Source organism: Mycetomoellerius zeteki, unplaced genomic scaffold (genome assembly GCF_001594055.1).
Source record: "Mycetomoellerius zeteki isolate Tzet28-1 unplaced genomic scaffold, Tzet1.0 scaffold322, whole genome shotgun sequence".
NCBI lineage: Eukaryota > Metazoa > Arthropoda > Insecta > Hymenoptera > Formicidae > Mycetomoellerius > Mycetomoellerius zeteki.
Window position 1 is genome coordinate 55,804 of NW_017257308.1, and position 19,936 is coordinate 75,739.

Below are 19,936 nucleotides of genomic sequence, written 5' to 3' on the forward strand. Positions count from 1 at the left end.
AAAAGCGCGCGGCAACGCGACACTCGAGAATTCGGACGGAACGATGCTTTGGGGAACGCGATAAATTACAGTACGGAATTATCGCGCGATAATTCTGTTGGAGCGTAAAATCGCGACTGCAGCGACCTCCGCTGCGCAGAGCTGACTGCGCTCGCGAACAAACGGGCTGATTCTCATGACGCGATTACTCGACGCAATTACTCGCAATTCTCATGCCTTTTAAAGACCGTTCTTTATATTTGCAAATTTGTTCTTTGTATTTGTATATTACTTATACTACTTTTGCATTCAATTTGAAACGCTGGACGTTAGAGGGGAAAAAGAGATAAGATTGAAAAAGTATAAAAAAATTTAGTTACAAAAAATAAACTATAATTACATGTATGTATGTATATACATATATACGTTTCTCTGTGTGTGTATATATATATATTTGCTTTGGATGCTTATGCGTTTTTTAAGTGCTATTTTCAATTATTTTATTCTTAAACAGTCAATTCAAAGCAGTCAAAATTAGATGAGCAATATGAACACGTGTAACAATAGGCCTGTTCTTTTTAGCTGAACTTTTGCACCAGTTCATCTTTCCTCCTTTTCTTTCCAGAAGGAAAGGCCTAATAGGTAATAAGAAAAAATCAATTTTTGTTGTATTTACACAAGAATTATTAAATTTGTTATATAATGATGGAAATATATGATAAAAAAAATAATGCGTTCTTCAAATTCAATTTTGTTCAAAGCTTTTAAGGAGATTGTGTACTGTTTTATCATATTTTCTTTTGCTAAAAAGTGCTTATAAGTGCTTATAAGTGCTTATCTTTTTTTTCTATCTCAATGAGGTAAACAATAATTATATAACAGTGTGATTCATCATAATAATTTTCTGAGCGCTAGCAGAGCCAAAGAATGTAATAAGCAACGTTTACAAGCATAGATATTTGTCGAATTAATTTTTTCCAGACATGTTAAAACTATAACTATATGTATATTATAAATATGAAAAATATATATATGTATATATTACAAATAAAAAATATATACAGCTGTATTACAAATCAATAAAAATACTATTTTTTTTACTATTACCTCTGGTATTTAACTTTGTTTCGTTATACATATATATATTTTTATATTACATATATATATTTTTATTTTTAATTTAGATGTTACCTCGGCTATTATGAGTAATTACGAACATTAGTTAATTTAAATACATTAGTCTTTGGAACTAATGCGGTAGAGCACAAGCACAATGTAATTTATAACATTTATTATAAATTTATGTAAAAGACATAGTACTGCGTGTTATTAAAGACATTAATAGAATCTTTAAATCGCATTTGACGATTTTCATCACATAAATATATACATCCAATAAAGAAATTTATATTTTAATACATCTTCTTTTCATTATACTTCAAACAATACCACTTATCTGAGAATTCATAAACCTCCTTTAAAATCTCCTTATTAAGATCCTCAGTGACACACGGCACGTGCCAACAGTTATCATTTTTTTGTACAATCGGCAAATAGATAAAAGGGTCTTGGATGCGAATACCAGTTGCACTGAACTTGATCAAGTGTTGATGCGAAAACTGCCATTTCATAAATTTTTGTTGCAAGTCCTCATCTTGCAAGGAATGCTTATGTTCTCGCATTAAATCCGACGAAACAAACATTGTATTCATCCCACACGCCATAGTTGCATAGAGTATGTACGGATCATCGGCGGATCTAAAATTTGATGTATTTGTATACAAAAATTTTATTTAATATATTATTTAAAATATTATAACTATTTTATAATTGTTATATACATATATATATTTTTATTTTATACATAATTATAAAATAATCGTATGCCCCATGATATTAATTATATCAATTTAAAAAAAAGTCCTATATCTGCGTAGATTTAATACTTACAAATTATCTATGAAGAAGACGAATGCATTTCGCTCTACATGTTTAAATTCAAGTAGCTTCTTTTGATGTTTCCGCGTCAATACAAGTACTTTTTTTCCACATTTTCTGAAATGCTCTACTACATTGATTAGCTGTAATATAAACCATACGTTAATATTTAATAATTAATATATTTAGAAAAAGGAAAATAGAAAAAAAAATTATTTTTTTATAATTGAAATTTCTACATATATGAATTTATATAATGTATCAATATATTGATAAATGAATAATACAAATATTTTGATAAAAACAATAATATATTACCACTAGTAATTTTGGTGCGGAAAAATTCATATAAGTTAGATTAAGTCCGTCAATGACTACATCAAAAGGTTTAGTGTTTTCAATAAATTTCTTAAACTTCAACAATTCTTTTGGATTAGTTTTATGATAGATGTCCGATCCTATAATTATTCTGTCCATCACAAATTTTGCCAATTCCTGAAATTCGTCTTCACTAAATTTTATTTTGGACAAAAAATAACCGCAATGATTACAATTCCCCCTATAAATAGAATAAATATTATTAAAATTTTATTTATTAAAACTCAAAATATTAATTTTATTCTATAGAATACTAATCTATTTGCTTTAAAATCTTAATTTTATTTAGTAAATTCTTAAACGTTATTAAAAAATATAACTGTACTTATATAATAATATATTGTAATTACTAATAACTTAAAGAATTCTATCATTAATTATTAACTTTTTTTAACTGTTATTTAAAATTACTAAGTGTATTAAACTAAATCATGCTGAAATATTAAGAAAACGAACGTTTTTTTGGAAATTATTAGGCGATCTGTGGACCAACCATATTTGATAGCTGTATTAGCATAAGCTCTTATAATTTGATCAAATGGTATTATACTGTGTTTAATCCAGAAATCAAACATCTCTTCCATTCTATTGTTGAAAAATTTTGCATCTTCCAGCTGGCAATATTGTAGATGTGATAAGTATACATTTTTTTGTGGAATCAATTTGCGCAACACTATATCTGACAGTGTTTTCCATGCAATGTCGGGTTTTCCATTTATAAATGCTGCACTAGCTAATGCAGAACATATAACAACGCCTGGAGAAGAGGTAATCTTCACCATTTCTATTATATCTTGTGTTTTCTCCCATTCATCTGTCAAACATAAGCTAGTTATACATTCTTCAGCTGTAACGTAATCCAAATACTGATACTTCTGCCTCAAATCATTGTATGTTTCTACAATTTCTATTTTATCTGCATCGGTCAAGTTTTGTTTCAAAACGTAGAGTTTAAGATATTTTCCAATCACTCCTGCATTCAAGGAATAATTATTTTCCCTTAAGAATTTGAAATATGCAATAGCGTTATTCACATGAAAATATTTGACACACATATCTATGATTACAGAGTCTACAATATATGGTGTGATTTCTGTATTTTTTTGAAGAATTTTTTCTCGTATGTTTTTCCATTCTATAGTAGGTAGATTTTTTTTCATTTCCTCATATATATCAACATTTTCCGTAATTAGAGCTTTTAAATAAACAACTTTCTTAGCACTATAGCTTTGCTTTGATAAAATATATGTATTTATGTTAAACTTATAAAAATGAGACCGTAATGGTTGATATAGCTTGTAAAACAGCATCATTTATTCTACACCTGAAAATTAAATTTATTTATTATTAAAATTATTTCATAATTTGTACGAATTAAAATTTGGTTAGTCTATTTTATTAAAATTTGTGTCATAATATATATTTTAAAAATAGAGATATTATTATTATATAAAAACAAAGTAATGAAAATAATGAAAAAATTATTTTAGAAGTCTAAGATATACATATAAATTATAAATGTTATATTCATTATTAATAATGATTAAATCATTGTATTTAACATTTCTCATAAATTATATATACACACATACATTAGTATTCAATAAATACATCTACAAGATGATTTATATAATGATAATTATATTCTAATTTAAACATGATTTTACTATGCAATTTAATGCATAATAATAATACATTTTTCGATAATCTTACATTATTAAACAGTGGCAACAAAATTTATTTCAACAGTACAAGCTCATTAAGGTGTTATCATTAATCTTACTACATGCAACTTAATTAATAAGAAAAAGATTCACAGTAATGTAATGATAGATATATAATAATAAGAATAAATTCATACGTAAATATACAAGTCAATTTCAAAGACTGTTTCTTTTTTTCTCCTCGTTCCTTTTTTCATTAAAATTTTTATAATAAGAACGAGTATACATCCTCTAACCTCTAAAATAGCAGCTTAACTATTGGAAACACCGGAAACATTAAAAACCGACATGTCTGGAGGCTCAGCAGAAATTGAAGAATGCTGACATATCAAGAGATTCGGATTATCAATTGATGGTAAATGTCAAAATCTGTTTTTAATTATATTATTTATATACAAATGAAATTATAACAAATCTTATAAAACGGCGAGAATTTTAGATATTAAATTCAAAAGACTTATTACGCTTTCATATAAAGTAGATAATCAAATAAGTTATTACTTTATATAAAAATAAAATCTTAAAAATTATTTTAAAAGAATATAAATTCTTTATATACGTAATAAACAAAACTTTTTAACAATGGATTTTATTTGGATACATAACTTCTTTATAAATTATACTTAATAGAATATTTATAATGTGGCCTGCTCTTTTTAATATGCAAATCCATCTGGATAGGTCTTTAACGATGACAAGAGCTTTCCAACAAGAGACACAGATGACACAGTGTAACACAATGAATCATTACATCCTAGTTGTTCACCAATGTTAAACAAAGATGAGATGATCACTGTGCACTTTCGCTTGTTGGAAAGCTTCCAATATATTTAGGATTGGTTTGCAACAGCACTTGGCGGGGAGAATGGCTAGAACGGTAGCGGAGATGATAGGAGATATGGATACAGTGAGACACGCGCTGATAAAGCGCAGATGTCATGCGGTCGCGTTTCGTGTGTCGCCGATCTCCGTGTGTTTGGTTAGTCGCCGTTCTATTTGCGCTGCTTGTAAAATTTGCTCATTTGAGATTAACGCGTTGTGATACGAATTGTGTTTTCAGGAAGTGCTAACTAACGGAAGGGGTTGCCAACGGCATTGTCTCCTTTGTGAAGCTTGGTGAAGCTAAAACAAGTAATAAGTAAGTGTTGTGCTCCATGCAGTTCATGATATCAGAACCAGACGGTTCACAGGGTGACGTCACATGGGAATTAATCGCGTAGTAACAACGCGCGAATTTCAAATATCCGCGCAAGTCGTTTTTATTCATTTTACTTCTATATTATTCTTAATTTCTATTGAGAGTAATATAATGTTAAAAAACAAATAAAATTTCTTTATAAAATGTTTTAAAATAATACACTATAGAACAAAAAAATTTTCATTTTATATTGGATAACATCTTTTTTAAGCTAAAGAATTGTCAGTGTATAAATTTAATTCAATATTTATGCAGTTATTGATCTGGTCTCTAAATTATATTTTTTGTCTACATAATTCTTTGTCCCAATACAGCACACTGTAGACAAAAAATATAATTTAGACCAGATCAATAACCGCAGCATACACTTTATTGTATCCATAATCGGGATATCCCGATTATATATATATATCTCGATTATATAAATTTATTATTATAATATATAAATAAATTAATATAATATATAAATTATAAATCCCGATTATATATTATATATATATCTATATAACAAATTATATGTACTATAGTTTATAAATGATATGTGTATAGTTTATAAATATATGTATAGTTTATAAATAATTTTTATAATATTAATGATTGTAACTCAATTGAAAGAGCTATTCTTCATTATTAAAAGTTCGATAGTGTTATTGTAACACTCCATATATTAATTATTTTTTTCGAAACACGAGAATTATTTCATAACAGTCATCATTTGGACTAATAACAGCTAGCATGATTTGCGCGACACGACGGTCTTCTCAGAATCTTATCATTTTTGATAATTTTATATGCGCCGAATGTGTAATGAACATACTATATGTATACTATATGTGCGCGTATTGGTGGGTAATTATTATAATAAAAAGGGCGTTAAATGAAGAATATATACATATTGAAAAATACTTATTTCTAATTATGCTATTTTTATGAACTGTTTAAAAATTATTTCAAGGCGATAGTAACTTAGTCGGTTATCGCACGCTTTTAATCTTTTCGAATTATTATCGATTTTTTTTACATAATTTACTTGATACGCGTCGTGTGATAATTTATGTTAAACGCAAATCGTCATACGTCATCTACATGACGAAAGCTTCATATCCATTATTTACATTTTGCTGTTCCTTATTGCTTGCATGATTACGATAGTGATAATGCGGTTTTATATATAAAAGTATAATATCATTTTGTTACTATATAAATTTCCTATATTTTCCTTGGAAGAATATTTAAATAATTGCGCGCACAATAAGAAGATTGACATTGAATTAATAAATTAATTTTATACGTACACTATGAAGGTCATATATTAAAATAGATAAAATAAAAACATATTTAAAACATTAATTAAATATTATAAATGTATAAATAAATTAATGTTATAATTTATATACATGTATTTATATATGTATAATGTACATATAAATTATTCTACGTATAAATTATTATAATAATATAATATGGAGTTTTTCTCTCCGTTTTATATATAATTAAATAATTTATATGTTATATTGTTTACATTTTCTTATGTAAATGGTACATTATAATAAAAGTGGTATATAACGATGAAATATAAGTAATAGTATGAAATATTTTAAAACCTAGAATAGTCATGGAGAATTACACATCGGACTCCAGCGACTCGGATTCTACCTTAAGAACGTTGGATCTGTCCTATTTGGCACTGGACAACGAAGTATTAGATAAGCAATTCCTCAATACCAAAAGTCCAGAACAAGTGGATACCTTATTGTTGAGTCAGAATCTTCTCACAACTGTACCTGCCAGTATCAGTAGATTTATCAATCTGAATTTCCTCGATGTCTCGAACTGTGGCCTCACCAGCTTATCAGATTTTTGGACGGATTGTCCTTTGACCTGTTTGATTGCGAAACATAATAATCTGACCAATGATGGATTGGCGAAAGATTTTGAAAATCTCGTTAATTTAAGAGAACTCAATCTAAGTGGTAATAGACTCACGGAATTTCCTAATCAGATTTTTGATCTACCTGGATTAAAATATCTTTATTTGGGTGGCAATCGTATCAGCGAAATTACCAAGGACATCTGGAAGTTGCAAAGGTAATTGCGCATTTTAAAGAATTTTAATAGTGTTTTAAATAAAAATAAAATTTGTTAATTTGATTATTAGCAAATTAATAATCGGCAATTATAAACTTAAATATGAAGAGCATGAAATAGTTTGAAAGTTATAATTAAATATCTTGGTATGTGGTAATGTAAAGTAAATTGTAAAGTAATGTAAAATAATGGTAAGTAAAAGAATTATGCGAGTTATATAATAATATTTTAATACTATTAATTTAAATAATTGTTTGCGAGTATAATACATCGTGTATTGTTTTATATATAAAAAATTGAATAGTTAATCGACTTTACCCAAAACATTGTTAAGAAATATTCTGATTTGTCAAAGATTGCGAGTTTTGTCGATGGGAAACAACAGATTGACAGAGGTACCGTCCACCCTTGGTCAACTGAAGACCCTACAGGCCCTTGTACTTTGTGACAACATGCTAGAGAGTCTACCAAGCTCGATAGCCAATTTAACGAACTTGAAGACTCTGTCGCTTCACAAAAACAGACTACGGACATTGCCTACTGAGATAATAACGTTAAAATGTCTCACAGAGGTGGGTTACGAATAATTTAATCATCCTATATTTTATACTTTTTATGTTCTAATATATGTATGTGTATGTATGTACATACATACATACATACATACAAGGTATCGAGTTTAGTGATTTTTATTATAACGAAGAATATTAATTCGTTTAATATAATTGATTTTCACAAATCTTATTTCTTTACACCCTCTACTTATTTAAATGTTTTTACTATGCAATCTTTGCGTAGCAAATTTTATAATTTTTGTAACTGATTTTTGCTAAATTTAAGTTTGCTGTTTTATGAAAAAAAGTTTTATTCGTTTTTCACAGTTGTCTTTACGAGATAATCCGTTGGTGGTGAGATTCGTATCTGATATGACACATAATCCACCATCGTTGTTGGAGCTAGCAGCGCGCATCATCAAGTCCAGTGATATTCGCTACGATAATGAAAGTATACCGCACAACTTAGTACAGTACCTCAATAGTGCCCACAGTTGTGTCAATCCTAAATGCAAAGGTTAGTGCTTTTCGATTAGCAATAATTATAATTTAGATGTAATAAATCAATGTCTTGGCAAAATAATAATCAAATTTACATCGAATGTAAGAGGAGAGTGAGAAGCGTAAACAAAGCTTCCAAGGAAACGAAACTTGAGGCAACCAAATGTAAATGAAGCGTAAATACCTCTTTTAGATTTTGCATGAAAAAACTTAAGCGAACCAATCGCAGTCGAGCATTCTCGAGAAGATAAGTTAGATCGCGAAAAAGACTATAATACATTTTTTGCAACGCATTAAATTTTTACACTGATAGTGAGAGAAAAACTTTTTGGCATTTGTGTAACTACAATTATTATATATTACTATAACTATGATTATGACTACTATAGTATTAGTAATAACTATACACATAGTTATTATTATTAATATTATAGTAATCATAATCATAATTATAGTAATATATAATTATATGTAGTTACAAATATCGAAAAGTTTTAATCTCAGACTAAAATTGCGCAGTAATAAAATTTAGAATAATTCGAAATAACAAAGCGTTCTTTTGGATCAAATCTTGTAACAGGGTTAACATTTTTTCTTTTTTGCGCAGGTGTTTTCTTTAATAATCGCGTGGAGCACATTAAATTCGTCGATTTCTGCGGCAAATATCGCTTACCACTGTTGCAATACTTATGTAGCAGCAAGTGCATCGAGCCACGTGACAACAAGGAACCCGTCAGCGGTGCCATGATTAGAAAAGTTCTTCTTGGCTAGTGAGATTTTAAAAATATATTTCTGTAATAGGAGATACTGAAGATCTTGAAAATTATTTCACTACAATTGTTTCCACTTCAGGAGAGATATTTTCCATTTTCTATAAGAATTTGCTCTTGATCAATGCTACAAAGTTTAAAAATATATATGTTTATATGGAAATAATTATATATGAGAATAATTATATATACTACGCGCGAGAGTAATAAATAATTATATACTCTACGAGAGTAATAAATTCTAGAATAGGTTCTGGAGAAAACTGAGGAATTAAAGTAATAAATACATGTAAATGTATAGATATTACGACATATTTTATATCGAATCTGTGCATTTTTCTTCTTTTCGGTATTAAAAGTATAACATAATAACTATACTATTATGTTAAATATAATTTTGTAAAATATAATAAGTGTATTTAAATACAATATAAATATTTTCCGTTGACTCTTTAGTATCATAACTTCGAAAACAGCAAAACAGAGAATAAAAGATTTTTTCAAAATTTGAGATATAAACCCTATATTTCAAACTCTTTATTTAAAATTCTCCTTTTTCATTTTAAAACAAAAATTTTTTTGTAAATTGGAATTACGCTACTTTCATATTACACATTTGCCACATAGGCTGCGTTCGTTTTGGCGCTTACAGCGCTTGTGAGCATCAATTGTTCTTATTTAATATTTAATAAACAACAAGGATGCAACAAGGATGACGTTCACAACGCTTAAAGCGTTGTAAACGTCAAAACGGACACAGCCATAATCATGTGACTATATGATATGTATAGAATGAGAAAACGAATAAAAGCATGTGATTTATTTTGCACATGAGCTACATTAAAATAGTATTAAAATTGAGAGAATGTTTCAAAGTAGAGAATAGATTAATTTAATTTTTGGAACGATCCTTTCCATTTCATATTCTCATCCAAGTATTTTAAGTTTATTATAAATCGCATAATCTTTATTCGCTTACATATTTAGTAATATTAGAAAGCAAATTTTGGTATACAGAAAAAGATCGAAACATCGGTTAACGTTATTATTGTTAATAGTTTATTGTTAAATAAACCATAAAATATACAATAATAATATTATTTATATATAGAGTGATTCCGCGTGATTAACGACGAGGCGGTATCACGCGATTTCTTTTTCGCTTAAACACATTCAGAATAGTTATACTACAAGGTATTCATCATCGTCGTTGCGACTAATACGTTTTTTTTTTTGCGTCATTATGTTTCATAAAACTAAAAACAACATTCAAGAGAAAGAACGCAGAGGAGGAGTAGCGAAATAAGAATGGTAGGTAAGTGTGTGTATTTATAATTTTATATATATATGTATAATATATATACTCGTGTATATATATATATAATTGTGTAAACATAGCAATCGTGTAATAAGAGTTTTACTACTTTTTTCACTTTTTGCTCACAGCTTACAGTACAGTACAGTACAGTACGGTGTGTAGTCATATATAATTAATTACCTATACATACATATACATATTCATATATATATGCGCTTTATCTATTATATATTACATACATATATATGTATGTACATGCTTCTTTTTCTCGCTCTCTTTCTCTCTATATATCTCTCTTTCTCTCTCTCTCTCTCTCTCTCTCTCTCTCTCTCTCTTTCAAACTTTTATTTTTTCACACATACACACACACATATACATGTGCGCATATAATCTCACACCTATTCACAACGTCGAATTAGCGCGTTTTTATCATATAGGCGTGGTAGTAACTAGCACTACTCTTTACTTCTTTTTTTCTTAATCATCTTTTCATATTAATTTCGTTTTATTTAACTGCGTGGTAAATATTTTTGTATCGTTTCACTCTCTTCTCTCCCTCTCTCTGTCTCCCTCTCTCTCTCTCTCTATATATATATATATATTAAACAATTTCTCCCTAATATCGTACATTCATGTTTTAAACGTTAAGGACTCACTGCGCCTGCGGTTGAGGGTGTTATCTTGATTTATCATTATCCGTTGCCCCTTATATCATTCGGGAAAATCGTCATCCTGTTCCAACCGGGGCGCGATGTGATTTCCATCAACCAATACATTCTCTATTCACCATCCACCACTTGCTGCTCCTGAGTCTCCTGCTCCTTCGTTTCCTTGGCATCTTTGTCCTCGTCTAAAATGCGATATTGAGGAGTGTAAAAAAGGTATAGGGTTATAAAAGAAAGAGGCGTTATTTTTATTAGAATATTTTTTTGTATAATGTATTTCTTCTTTATGTTATGTAAATAAGTGGTTATGAAGTTTGCTTCAAAATGTTAACATGCAATAATTTTTTTATCATCCTATTATTCTTAATTAACACAAAAATAGAAATATTAAGACAAGAATAAAAATATGTAGAAAACATAAAAAAAATTTATTTATTTAAAAATGATTATAAAAAATAAACTAAATTGAAAAATTTATATTATTCTATTATTTTAAAGTTAGATTATATAATAAACAAAATCTTTTTATATAAAATATTTTTCGATAAATATTCACAAAAGGGAAGCCACCTCCGATGATCTTGACATATGTCGTCAAGGTCATGACCCTGAGAACTTTTTAACGGACAGTGACCGCCACCTATAACTGGGTGGAGGTCACTCAGAGTCATGACCTTGACAACATATGTCAAGGTCATGGTCATCGGAGGTGGCTCCCCTTTTTTGAACATTTACCCTTATAACGTCATCAAGGATCTTACGATGTGATAATGAAACGCATGTAATTTCTATACACACAGGCTATTCAAGAATTCATGAAAAATCCGCTTTATAGTATATTGAAAATAAAAGCATTATTACATAAGCAAGTATTAAAAACGGTAAACTGTAAGCATTCGTTTAATTTTAAAATAGAGAACATTATTTTTAATTAATTCTGAGGATATTAATAGAACATGAATTTTTTCCAATTCAACTTAGATATTACATATCAGTATATAAATAATAACTTGACGTACAATTTAAATTTAAATTGGATTTCAATAGAAACTTTAATTGAGTTACTAAAACATAGAACATTATAATTTAATAAGTTACAAGAAAAAGCAAAAAATATTAGAAAACCCTGTATAAAAATTATAATTAATTTGATTAGTTTTAAATTATACACGCAATATAAGAGACAATAAAAAAAAGTTATGAAACTTCAGCCAATATTTTAATTTTTAAATTTAATAAATTTTTAATTGAAAAAATAATTTTTGTATTATATTTATAATAATAGAAAATCAGAAGAATTATAGTTATAATTATAAACTTTTTTAAATTAAAAATTTAAATTTTTTTTATCCTCATAAGTTTTCTTGCACACTTCTGAAGAGGATGTCCAGTAATTGAGTTTCTTCGAATGAATGTTGAAATCAGATCAGACTGGATCCGAAAAAAAATTAAGATTATTTCTAGTATCATTCACATCTTCATATCAAATATTCTACAACAGTGTATAAATTTGTTTACATGATAAACTTTAAACGGATAATGAATGAGATACAAAATGTTTGTGAAAAAAATGGACGAATCAAAATGGAATTAGAAGGAAAAATTACTCGTATGGAGTTCATAAGATATATTCGTGAAATTTCGTTGAAAGATTAAATTAAACATTAAATTAAGTTAATGCATTTAATTTAATCAAAAACAAAATATAGTAGAATAAAAAAGAATATTTTTAATTCTTTTTAAATAAAACATATTTTTTAAAATTTCTGCTTTTCTTCAATTTAGACAAAAAATTAAAAATTATTAAAAGTCTTATTCAAATAAAAAATTAAAACATACATATATACTTATAAAGTCAACATTCAAATTAATACACAACAATGAAGAGATACCAAAATATCGAATACATGTGCATGTTCCTGGCTGAAAAATTTTTATGAAAAACTACATAGATTGAAACACACAAGATCTTAGAAATCTTTAATTTTTCAAAGATATTTTTAGTGAGACGTAGAGTGGTGTTGTTGTTTGTTTGAACAAGAAATTCTCTACCCTTTCTGTATACGTCTTCTGACGCTGTATTACGAGCTTTTACGGAATCTTTTTTTGTATCTATTTTTATTATATCACACAAAATAAACAATGTCACTCTACGTTTCACTATAAAAGACTAAGAATTTTTAAGATCCTGTCTCAAGTCCTGTCTAGGCAGTTTTTCTTTTTCGTAAAATTTTTTTCCGCCAGGGGTACATTAAAAAGTAATTAAACTTTTCAAATTTAGGTATATTGTAATTAATTTGTTGGTTGCGCTTAAAATTACTTAATTTATTTTCAACAATTCCCTCTTTTTCATCCATTTTTATTCGTGTCCAATTTGTAAATCCATTAAAGACCATAGTGCTGTTACATTAAGAATTTACTGAAAGACTGTATTTATAATATTTCATTACAATTGTGCTCTCACTTTTTATGCCACAATATTTTGAACAATTTACCATTATATATTCTTAAACATTTTCGTACATTTGAAAATGAGATATTGAAAAGAATTGATACGAGAACGTCATTTGTGTTACTAAATTTATTTTATTCACAGTAAAATTTTTATCTTAAAAATGATATTGGTCGTTAATGGATTAATGTAATATACACATTACATTAAGTTCTTATACGATATGTCGTTTTAGGAAAATAGAAGTTAAGAAAGATTGGTCATTATCGTAATTACATTATTTAGCGTTCTTTTACCTTATGCAGATATATTAACACATTATACGAACATTATGCAGAACAATATTACATACATGTTGGCAATACCCAAGTATAAAATATATTTTACAATATATAATATTATATTAGTGCAAAAGTGTTCGCCGAATAAAATTTAGAACGAAATAACAGTTTCAAGAAAAATACTCTTATTAATTAAAATAATTATATATTATAAACTTTAACGTTTTGTCCTTTTTCGGATATTTAAAAATTTTGAATTTAAACTTTGAATTTGTAACTTAATCTTTTGCACTAATTTAATACTCATAAACACATGCGCGCGCAACACACACACACACACACACACACACACACACACACATATATATATATTTTACATATTAAATTAGTTTATTGTTTATCTCTTTACAATTGTTACATATTTTATCCGTTACATCTTGAAAAGTGTAAACACTGATGCTAGGATAAAAAGAAAACTTAACGAATAAGTCAATTATAAAATGAGAGGGGTATATTATTTAAGGTTCTTATTTCCTCATTGCAATTATATAATATTTATTTATAACATTAAAAATGAAAAATTACATAAATTGCTCCTTGTATTGTACACACATCAAGATAAATTATTTATATATTAATTCTTTCACAAGCCATTCCTTATTGTTTGATAGATTTGTGTGAATAAGTAGTATTAAAAAAAAATATATATATACCAAATTGTCTTTTTTTAAATTATTAAATAGCTGTAAATCTTGATTAATTATCGTAAAATTCCTTTTCACTGGAAACTTATTGAAAATAATATATGCAATTTTTTAATTATATCTGCATTTATTAATGGAACAAAGAGAAAGAATTTCCTGAATATATCTTATTAATCTATATTATCAAATGTGTTATATGTATAACATACAAAAGACCTATTTAATTTAATGTATAATATTACAAAAAGTCAACATAATTTTTTGTTATCATCACTGTTCAATACAACTACAAGAAGAAATAGGAATCTTAAAGGCAAATTTTTTTCTCTAATATTTCTTTTTCGCACTCTTCCTTTACAACACTAATGTGTTTTTATTTACCACTACCATTAAAATATTAATTAATTTGCATATGTGTATACATATACACACACACACATATATAATGAAATTAAATCTATATATATTAAATTCTATTTATATTAATATTATTAATCTAATAATAGTACTATATAATATATACGCACATATTATAATTTTATTATTATTAGATTAATTGAAAGATTCGTTCATTATTTCTTTTCTATATGGCTTTTTATATTACTAAACAAGAAAACAAAACGAATGAACGCTTCGATCGATATTCGGTATTTATATGGAGTTTTAATATTTTACACATTTTTCTTTCAGGTTGACAATCACGTCAAAAAAGATTTATGATCATCTAATGTCTTATAAACTATCTGTATTAGGTAATACATTAGATATAAAATAATATATTATATATATAAAATAAAATACACAGAATCCCCCTTTCTCGTTTGTCTGAATGTACTCATCCGAAGTAGCATAGCAGTGCTTGCAAAGCGCTAAAAAAGCAATTACATAATGCACTTTTTTAGCGCTTTGTAAGCGCTGTGTGCTACTTGGATAAGCTTTCCAGATGATAAAGAAAAGACGCGCTGAGATAAGACGTGAAAGGAATTAATTAAAACGAAAAATCGATGAATTTGTTTATTAATAATAATAATAATGATAAATGATTAACAATTATCTATGTCCAAGAAACGAATATTCGATACTTTTATTAAGATTTCTTTTACACTTAAATTTCTGATTAATTGCTTCTTCAGTATTTCTCTCGGTAGTTTTAAAACTCATTCGACAGAAATGGAGAGTCTATTTGTATCAATTGCATTCTGTCATGTACTTTGTTTAGAAATAAAACAGATATTATATATATCTAGTTTTTGAAAAGAAGTACAAAAAACGATTTACGAAAGATGCAACTAAAACGAAGAGACTTTGAGATAGATACCGATGTAATTGTGTCCAATTTAAATTTCAATTATTTAAATATCTTTTTCATAAGAAATATTTCATGCTATGTATCAATATAATAATATGAAGAATTCGAGCCTTTACATCGAGCCAGCCATCTCTTTTAGGAAGGATGTATAAATGCATCATTCAAAATATTAGAAAATTATTATTTCAAAATATACAACTATAATTAGAAAATGATTTAATATTTTTTAAATTGCTTTTGATATCTCTAAATTGGTATCTTTAATTTATTTTTAGAATGTATTTATATATTTCGCGCAATATTTTAATTTTTAAAATCTCAACTTTTATAATGTTATTTGTTTCTAATTGCACAAAACAATGTAATTCGAATTTGTACATGTTGAAAATGTGAATTTTACTTTTCTATCTTGTTTGTAACTTTTTATACAAAAACCGTTTCTCTTTTTTCAAAACCGTTAAACACGTTCCGAAGAACGAATTCTTTTCGTAATAAATTTAAAGAGTTGACGATGACATCGTTTAAAACCAAAGGATGAAGTATTAATAAAAAAGAAAAAAAGACGAAAGAATTAATGACTAAAAAATTTAATTTTAATATATACAACATCGATAAAACTCTAACCTTTGAACATTAACATCTAATTCTTATATATCATTCATCTTTCCTTCAATCTTTTTTTACCTCATTTCGTTTACCTTTTCCTGGAAGAAGAACCGAACTCGAATATTATCTTTTGTAACGCAATGATATAATGTACATGTTAAAATAAAATAATTAGACTGTCCCGGAACACAGCTGCGACGAATATCAATTTATTTTTCAATTTTTAGATTCAAAGAATCATGTTATTTATATTATTTTTCTGCACAGTTTGCAGAAATTATACATTTTGTTAAAAACTGTTAATAAATAATTTGATTTTTAAATCTTGTAACAGTTAATAAATATTGAAAAATTATCGGCAATAGTAACTCAACAATAAATATACCTTCTAAATTATGTATAAAGATCATTTATCTTTATTATTTTATATATACATCAATTTCTCTTATTTTTTAAAACTATATTTTTAGAAAATGGAAATTATATATATATATGTATGTATATATATATATATATATATAATACGTACTACAAACCTTTCCACAATTCTTGCAATATGAGAATCTTCTTAATCTAAGAGAGTGTTCGTTCTTATCACCCGTCCCTTCGTAAGAAAAACTTGAATTTTCTTTTTCCCGCGTAACTGATTCCTGGGACATGTATAACGCACAAAAAGCTTTTTTTATTATCGAAGGATTTTTATTAACATGTCAAAAAGTCCATTCACCATGTATGATGTGTCATCGGCTTAAAAATATTACAAATCGCTCCATTGAGTCGATCAGAAGTTCGTCAGTTAGATTAAAAAAAAGAGAAAAAAATTTGAAAAGCCGAAAAACCGAGAAAAATCATAGTATAGCGACAGTATTTAGGGATAACAATTTTAAGAGCCGAGGCATGGCCGATATAGGCATTAATTAATATCTGTCTTTTCACTAAATGCTCCGGCAAGAGAAACACGAATTTGTTAGCTAGCATTCTCTTGAACTACGACAGCGCGTTTAGTCTGCGGCAAGTCGATCGTTTTTTCTATCTGAGACATTTTTGTACATATATTAAAACATATTTCAAATATCTCTCTCAATAGTAGTTATTAACGGAAGAAATCCGTTAAAAATCTGAACACAAAATATAGAGTATCCCTTCCATGATCATTTGCCTACAAGATGATATCAGTCGAGATGAAATGTGAACATTAATTATTATTGATAATATCGCTCGATAACCATATTCATTATTATATTGTTCTGTACTATGCGATGTCTACGGTTTGACTGAAATCTTGAAGAAATACAGTCTGGCTTAATGAAACTCACGTTATGAATCGAGAATGTTATAGTCGATTTCCAATTTTTACTTTCCTTCTCCCAAGCCAAACTTTGCAATAACGTCATATATAATTTGAAACCGGTATAATTTCGACGAGTACAATTTTCCGTAAGAAAAAATTTTTTTTAAATTATCACTTCATGTATTCACGAATATAAATAATCATTTAAGTGTTTAATTATACCGATTTCTGTTCTTCCTTCTCATTCTATCGTTAAAATGATATTAGATGCTAAATTACGCAATTATTTTGAATTTTCCTTCAACTAGTGTCACGTTTAGCAATTATTAGTTGTTAGAGAAAGAATGAGATATGTATATATATATATATATATATATCTCCTAAGTTTTGTCGATAGCACGATGATCTTTTTACAATCGTCATCGATGTTTTTCTCAATCGATTTTGCAATGTATTAATAAATTACTAGACATTTGATTACACATTATTTTAGTTTGTCTTCAACTCGAATCGTGCTTAGAAATTGTTGATTAAAGAGGAACCAGTATATATGTACATTTAGTATGTACATTTAAGTCAATTCAGCAATAAAATTTGTTCTTATTGCCGAATTACTTTAACAGTATGATGATCTTCTTTCAACAAACATCTGTATTTTTTCAAGTTAATGTTGCAGATATCGGACTCTAGTCTAGAATCGCCTAGACATAATTAAATACGATTACAGTCGAATATCTGTATAATCAACTCTGGTACACTGAACCATCAACTAAATATTCTTTAAAGATAATTTTTTTCCGCATAACTTTCTCACTATTCATATTTTGTTATGTAATCATTACAATGAAAAAGCAGGTAAGAAAGAGCATACGTTTTCATTAAATATATACAGAGTGTCTGGTAATTATCGTGGTACCTCTCATGGACAGATAAAGTCATCTCTACAATGAGTACAAACATCCTTTTACAAGGTTCTCAATAATTAATAACTAAAGAAAACAAAAATTAATTACTAAAGATTCGCAAATTTGCGATTCGGCAAGAAAATATTCGAAGACAACGTCATGCGATAATTGTGGGTACAACGAGGTATTTGAAGAAGCGCGCGTCTACCAACAACAAATAATACATAACGCTGCCATATCTTTTGTCACGCACGAATTCGCAAATCTCTTTATTAGTTTCTCATTAATTATTGAGAAGTTACTTGCAAAATGGTAAGACTTTTATTCAGTTTAATTCCTTCTATTTGCTTACGAAAGATGGCACATTAATTATCAGACATTCTGTATACTTTTGAAAAATCCAACTGAAGGAAAAATACATAAAATGTTTTTCTTTTAATCTTGACGAGTTCACAGGCATTCGACTGTATTTTAACTCAATTAGGATCGTGTATTTAACCGTTACCAGTTAACACATTGACTGCCATGTCATTTATATATAAATGACATTCAATTTCATAAACAAGTTCTAGGAAACCAAAAAATGTTTTCTTTATCTCACTTTCTTTGTCATAGAATATCATTGCACAGCGGAGCTTCTTATGAAAATTTGTCGTATTTGAATAATGAAAACAAGAGTGTCATTCGCATATAAATGATACATATCATATATAATATAGCAGTCATTGCGTTAAAAAAATTTATTTTTTTATATATATACATAGGATATAATTAAGCATTCGCTGTCAAATTGCGTCGTTCTAGTCTACAAAAAACAACATAGCATCCTTCAACTAGCATTCACAATCACTTCAAGTCGATATTTTCGTCGAGCTTCGATTCCGCAGTGTCTTAAAATATAAAATGATGGCGACACAAACGACATTACTATAGACGCATTAGATATACATCTTCTTAGTTTACCTTTAGTTAGAGTAAACGCATTCAGCGGTATTTAAAGTTAAAGAGAAACAAGTTCTTACACGTTATGTACATACATTAAATTCGATTCGAAAACAACGAAGCGGAATTAAGACTCTTAGTAACAATATCGGTTTATGTCAGAAATAAAGAATAGCATAAATTTCTTTTCTCGCATGCACATTGAATTAGCTTTTCGCATGTGACAATTCGCAGTTGACAGAATAAATTTGCAAACAGTTCCGAACTTTCTCCTCTAGATAAATTAATATTATATAATTTATACATATCCCATATATAAATTTTGTGACAGAG

The 19,936-nt window shown here is 27.5% G+C and overlaps 3 protein-coding genes across 4 annotated transcripts in view; 1 reads left to right on the plus strand and 2 right to left on the minus strand.

Annotated features, from left to right (window-relative positions):
- Positions 1 to 1,382: 1,382 nt before the first annotated feature.
- On the minus strand, positions 1,383 to 4,247 carry mldr (mitochondrial ribonuclease P catalytic subunit). Its single transcript, XM_018451794.1, has 5 exons — positions 4,157 to 4,247; positions 2,752 to 3,619; positions 2,236 to 2,476; positions 1,930 to 2,060; positions 1,383 to 1,737 (listed from the first exon to the last, which is right to left on the minus strand). Exons 2-5 carry the CDS (start codon positions 3,606 to 3,608, stop codon positions 1,392 to 1,394), a joined length of 1,575 nt encoding a protein of 524 aa, XP_018307296.1. The 5' UTR covers positions 3,609 to 3,619; positions 4,157 to 4,247; the 3' UTR covers positions 1,383 to 1,391.
- A 478-nt stretch (positions 4,248 to 4,725) lies between these two features.
- LOC108725034 (leucine-rich repeat-containing protein 58) lies at positions 4,726 to 9,311 on the plus strand. Its single transcript, XM_018451793.1, has 6 exons — positions 4,726 to 4,998; positions 5,080 to 5,157; positions 6,826 to 7,305; positions 7,661 to 7,877; positions 8,187 to 8,376; positions 8,968 to 9,311. The coding sequence occupies exons 3-6, from the start codon at positions 6,833 to 6,835 to the stop codon at positions 9,129 to 9,131; spliced, it is 1,044 nt and encodes a 347-aa protein (XP_018307295.1). The 5' UTR covers positions 4,726 to 4,998; positions 5,080 to 5,157; positions 6,826 to 6,832; the 3' UTR covers positions 9,132 to 9,311.
- Positions 9,312 to 10,999: 1,688 nt separating this feature from the next.
- The window catches only part of LOC108725037 (glycogen synthase kinase-3 beta), a 55,502-nt gene continuing 46,565 nt past the window's right edge, over positions 11,000 to 19,936 (minus strand). For both annotated transcript variants that reach the window (XM_018451799.1, XM_018451796.1), the window contains one exon: positions 11,000 to 11,298. In XM_018451799.1, the coding sequence (XP_018307301.1) occupies positions 11,228 to 11,298 (71 nt within the window). In that variant the 3' untranslated portion in view covers positions 11,000 to 11,227. The remainder of the gene's footprint in view (positions 11,299 to 19,936) is intronic.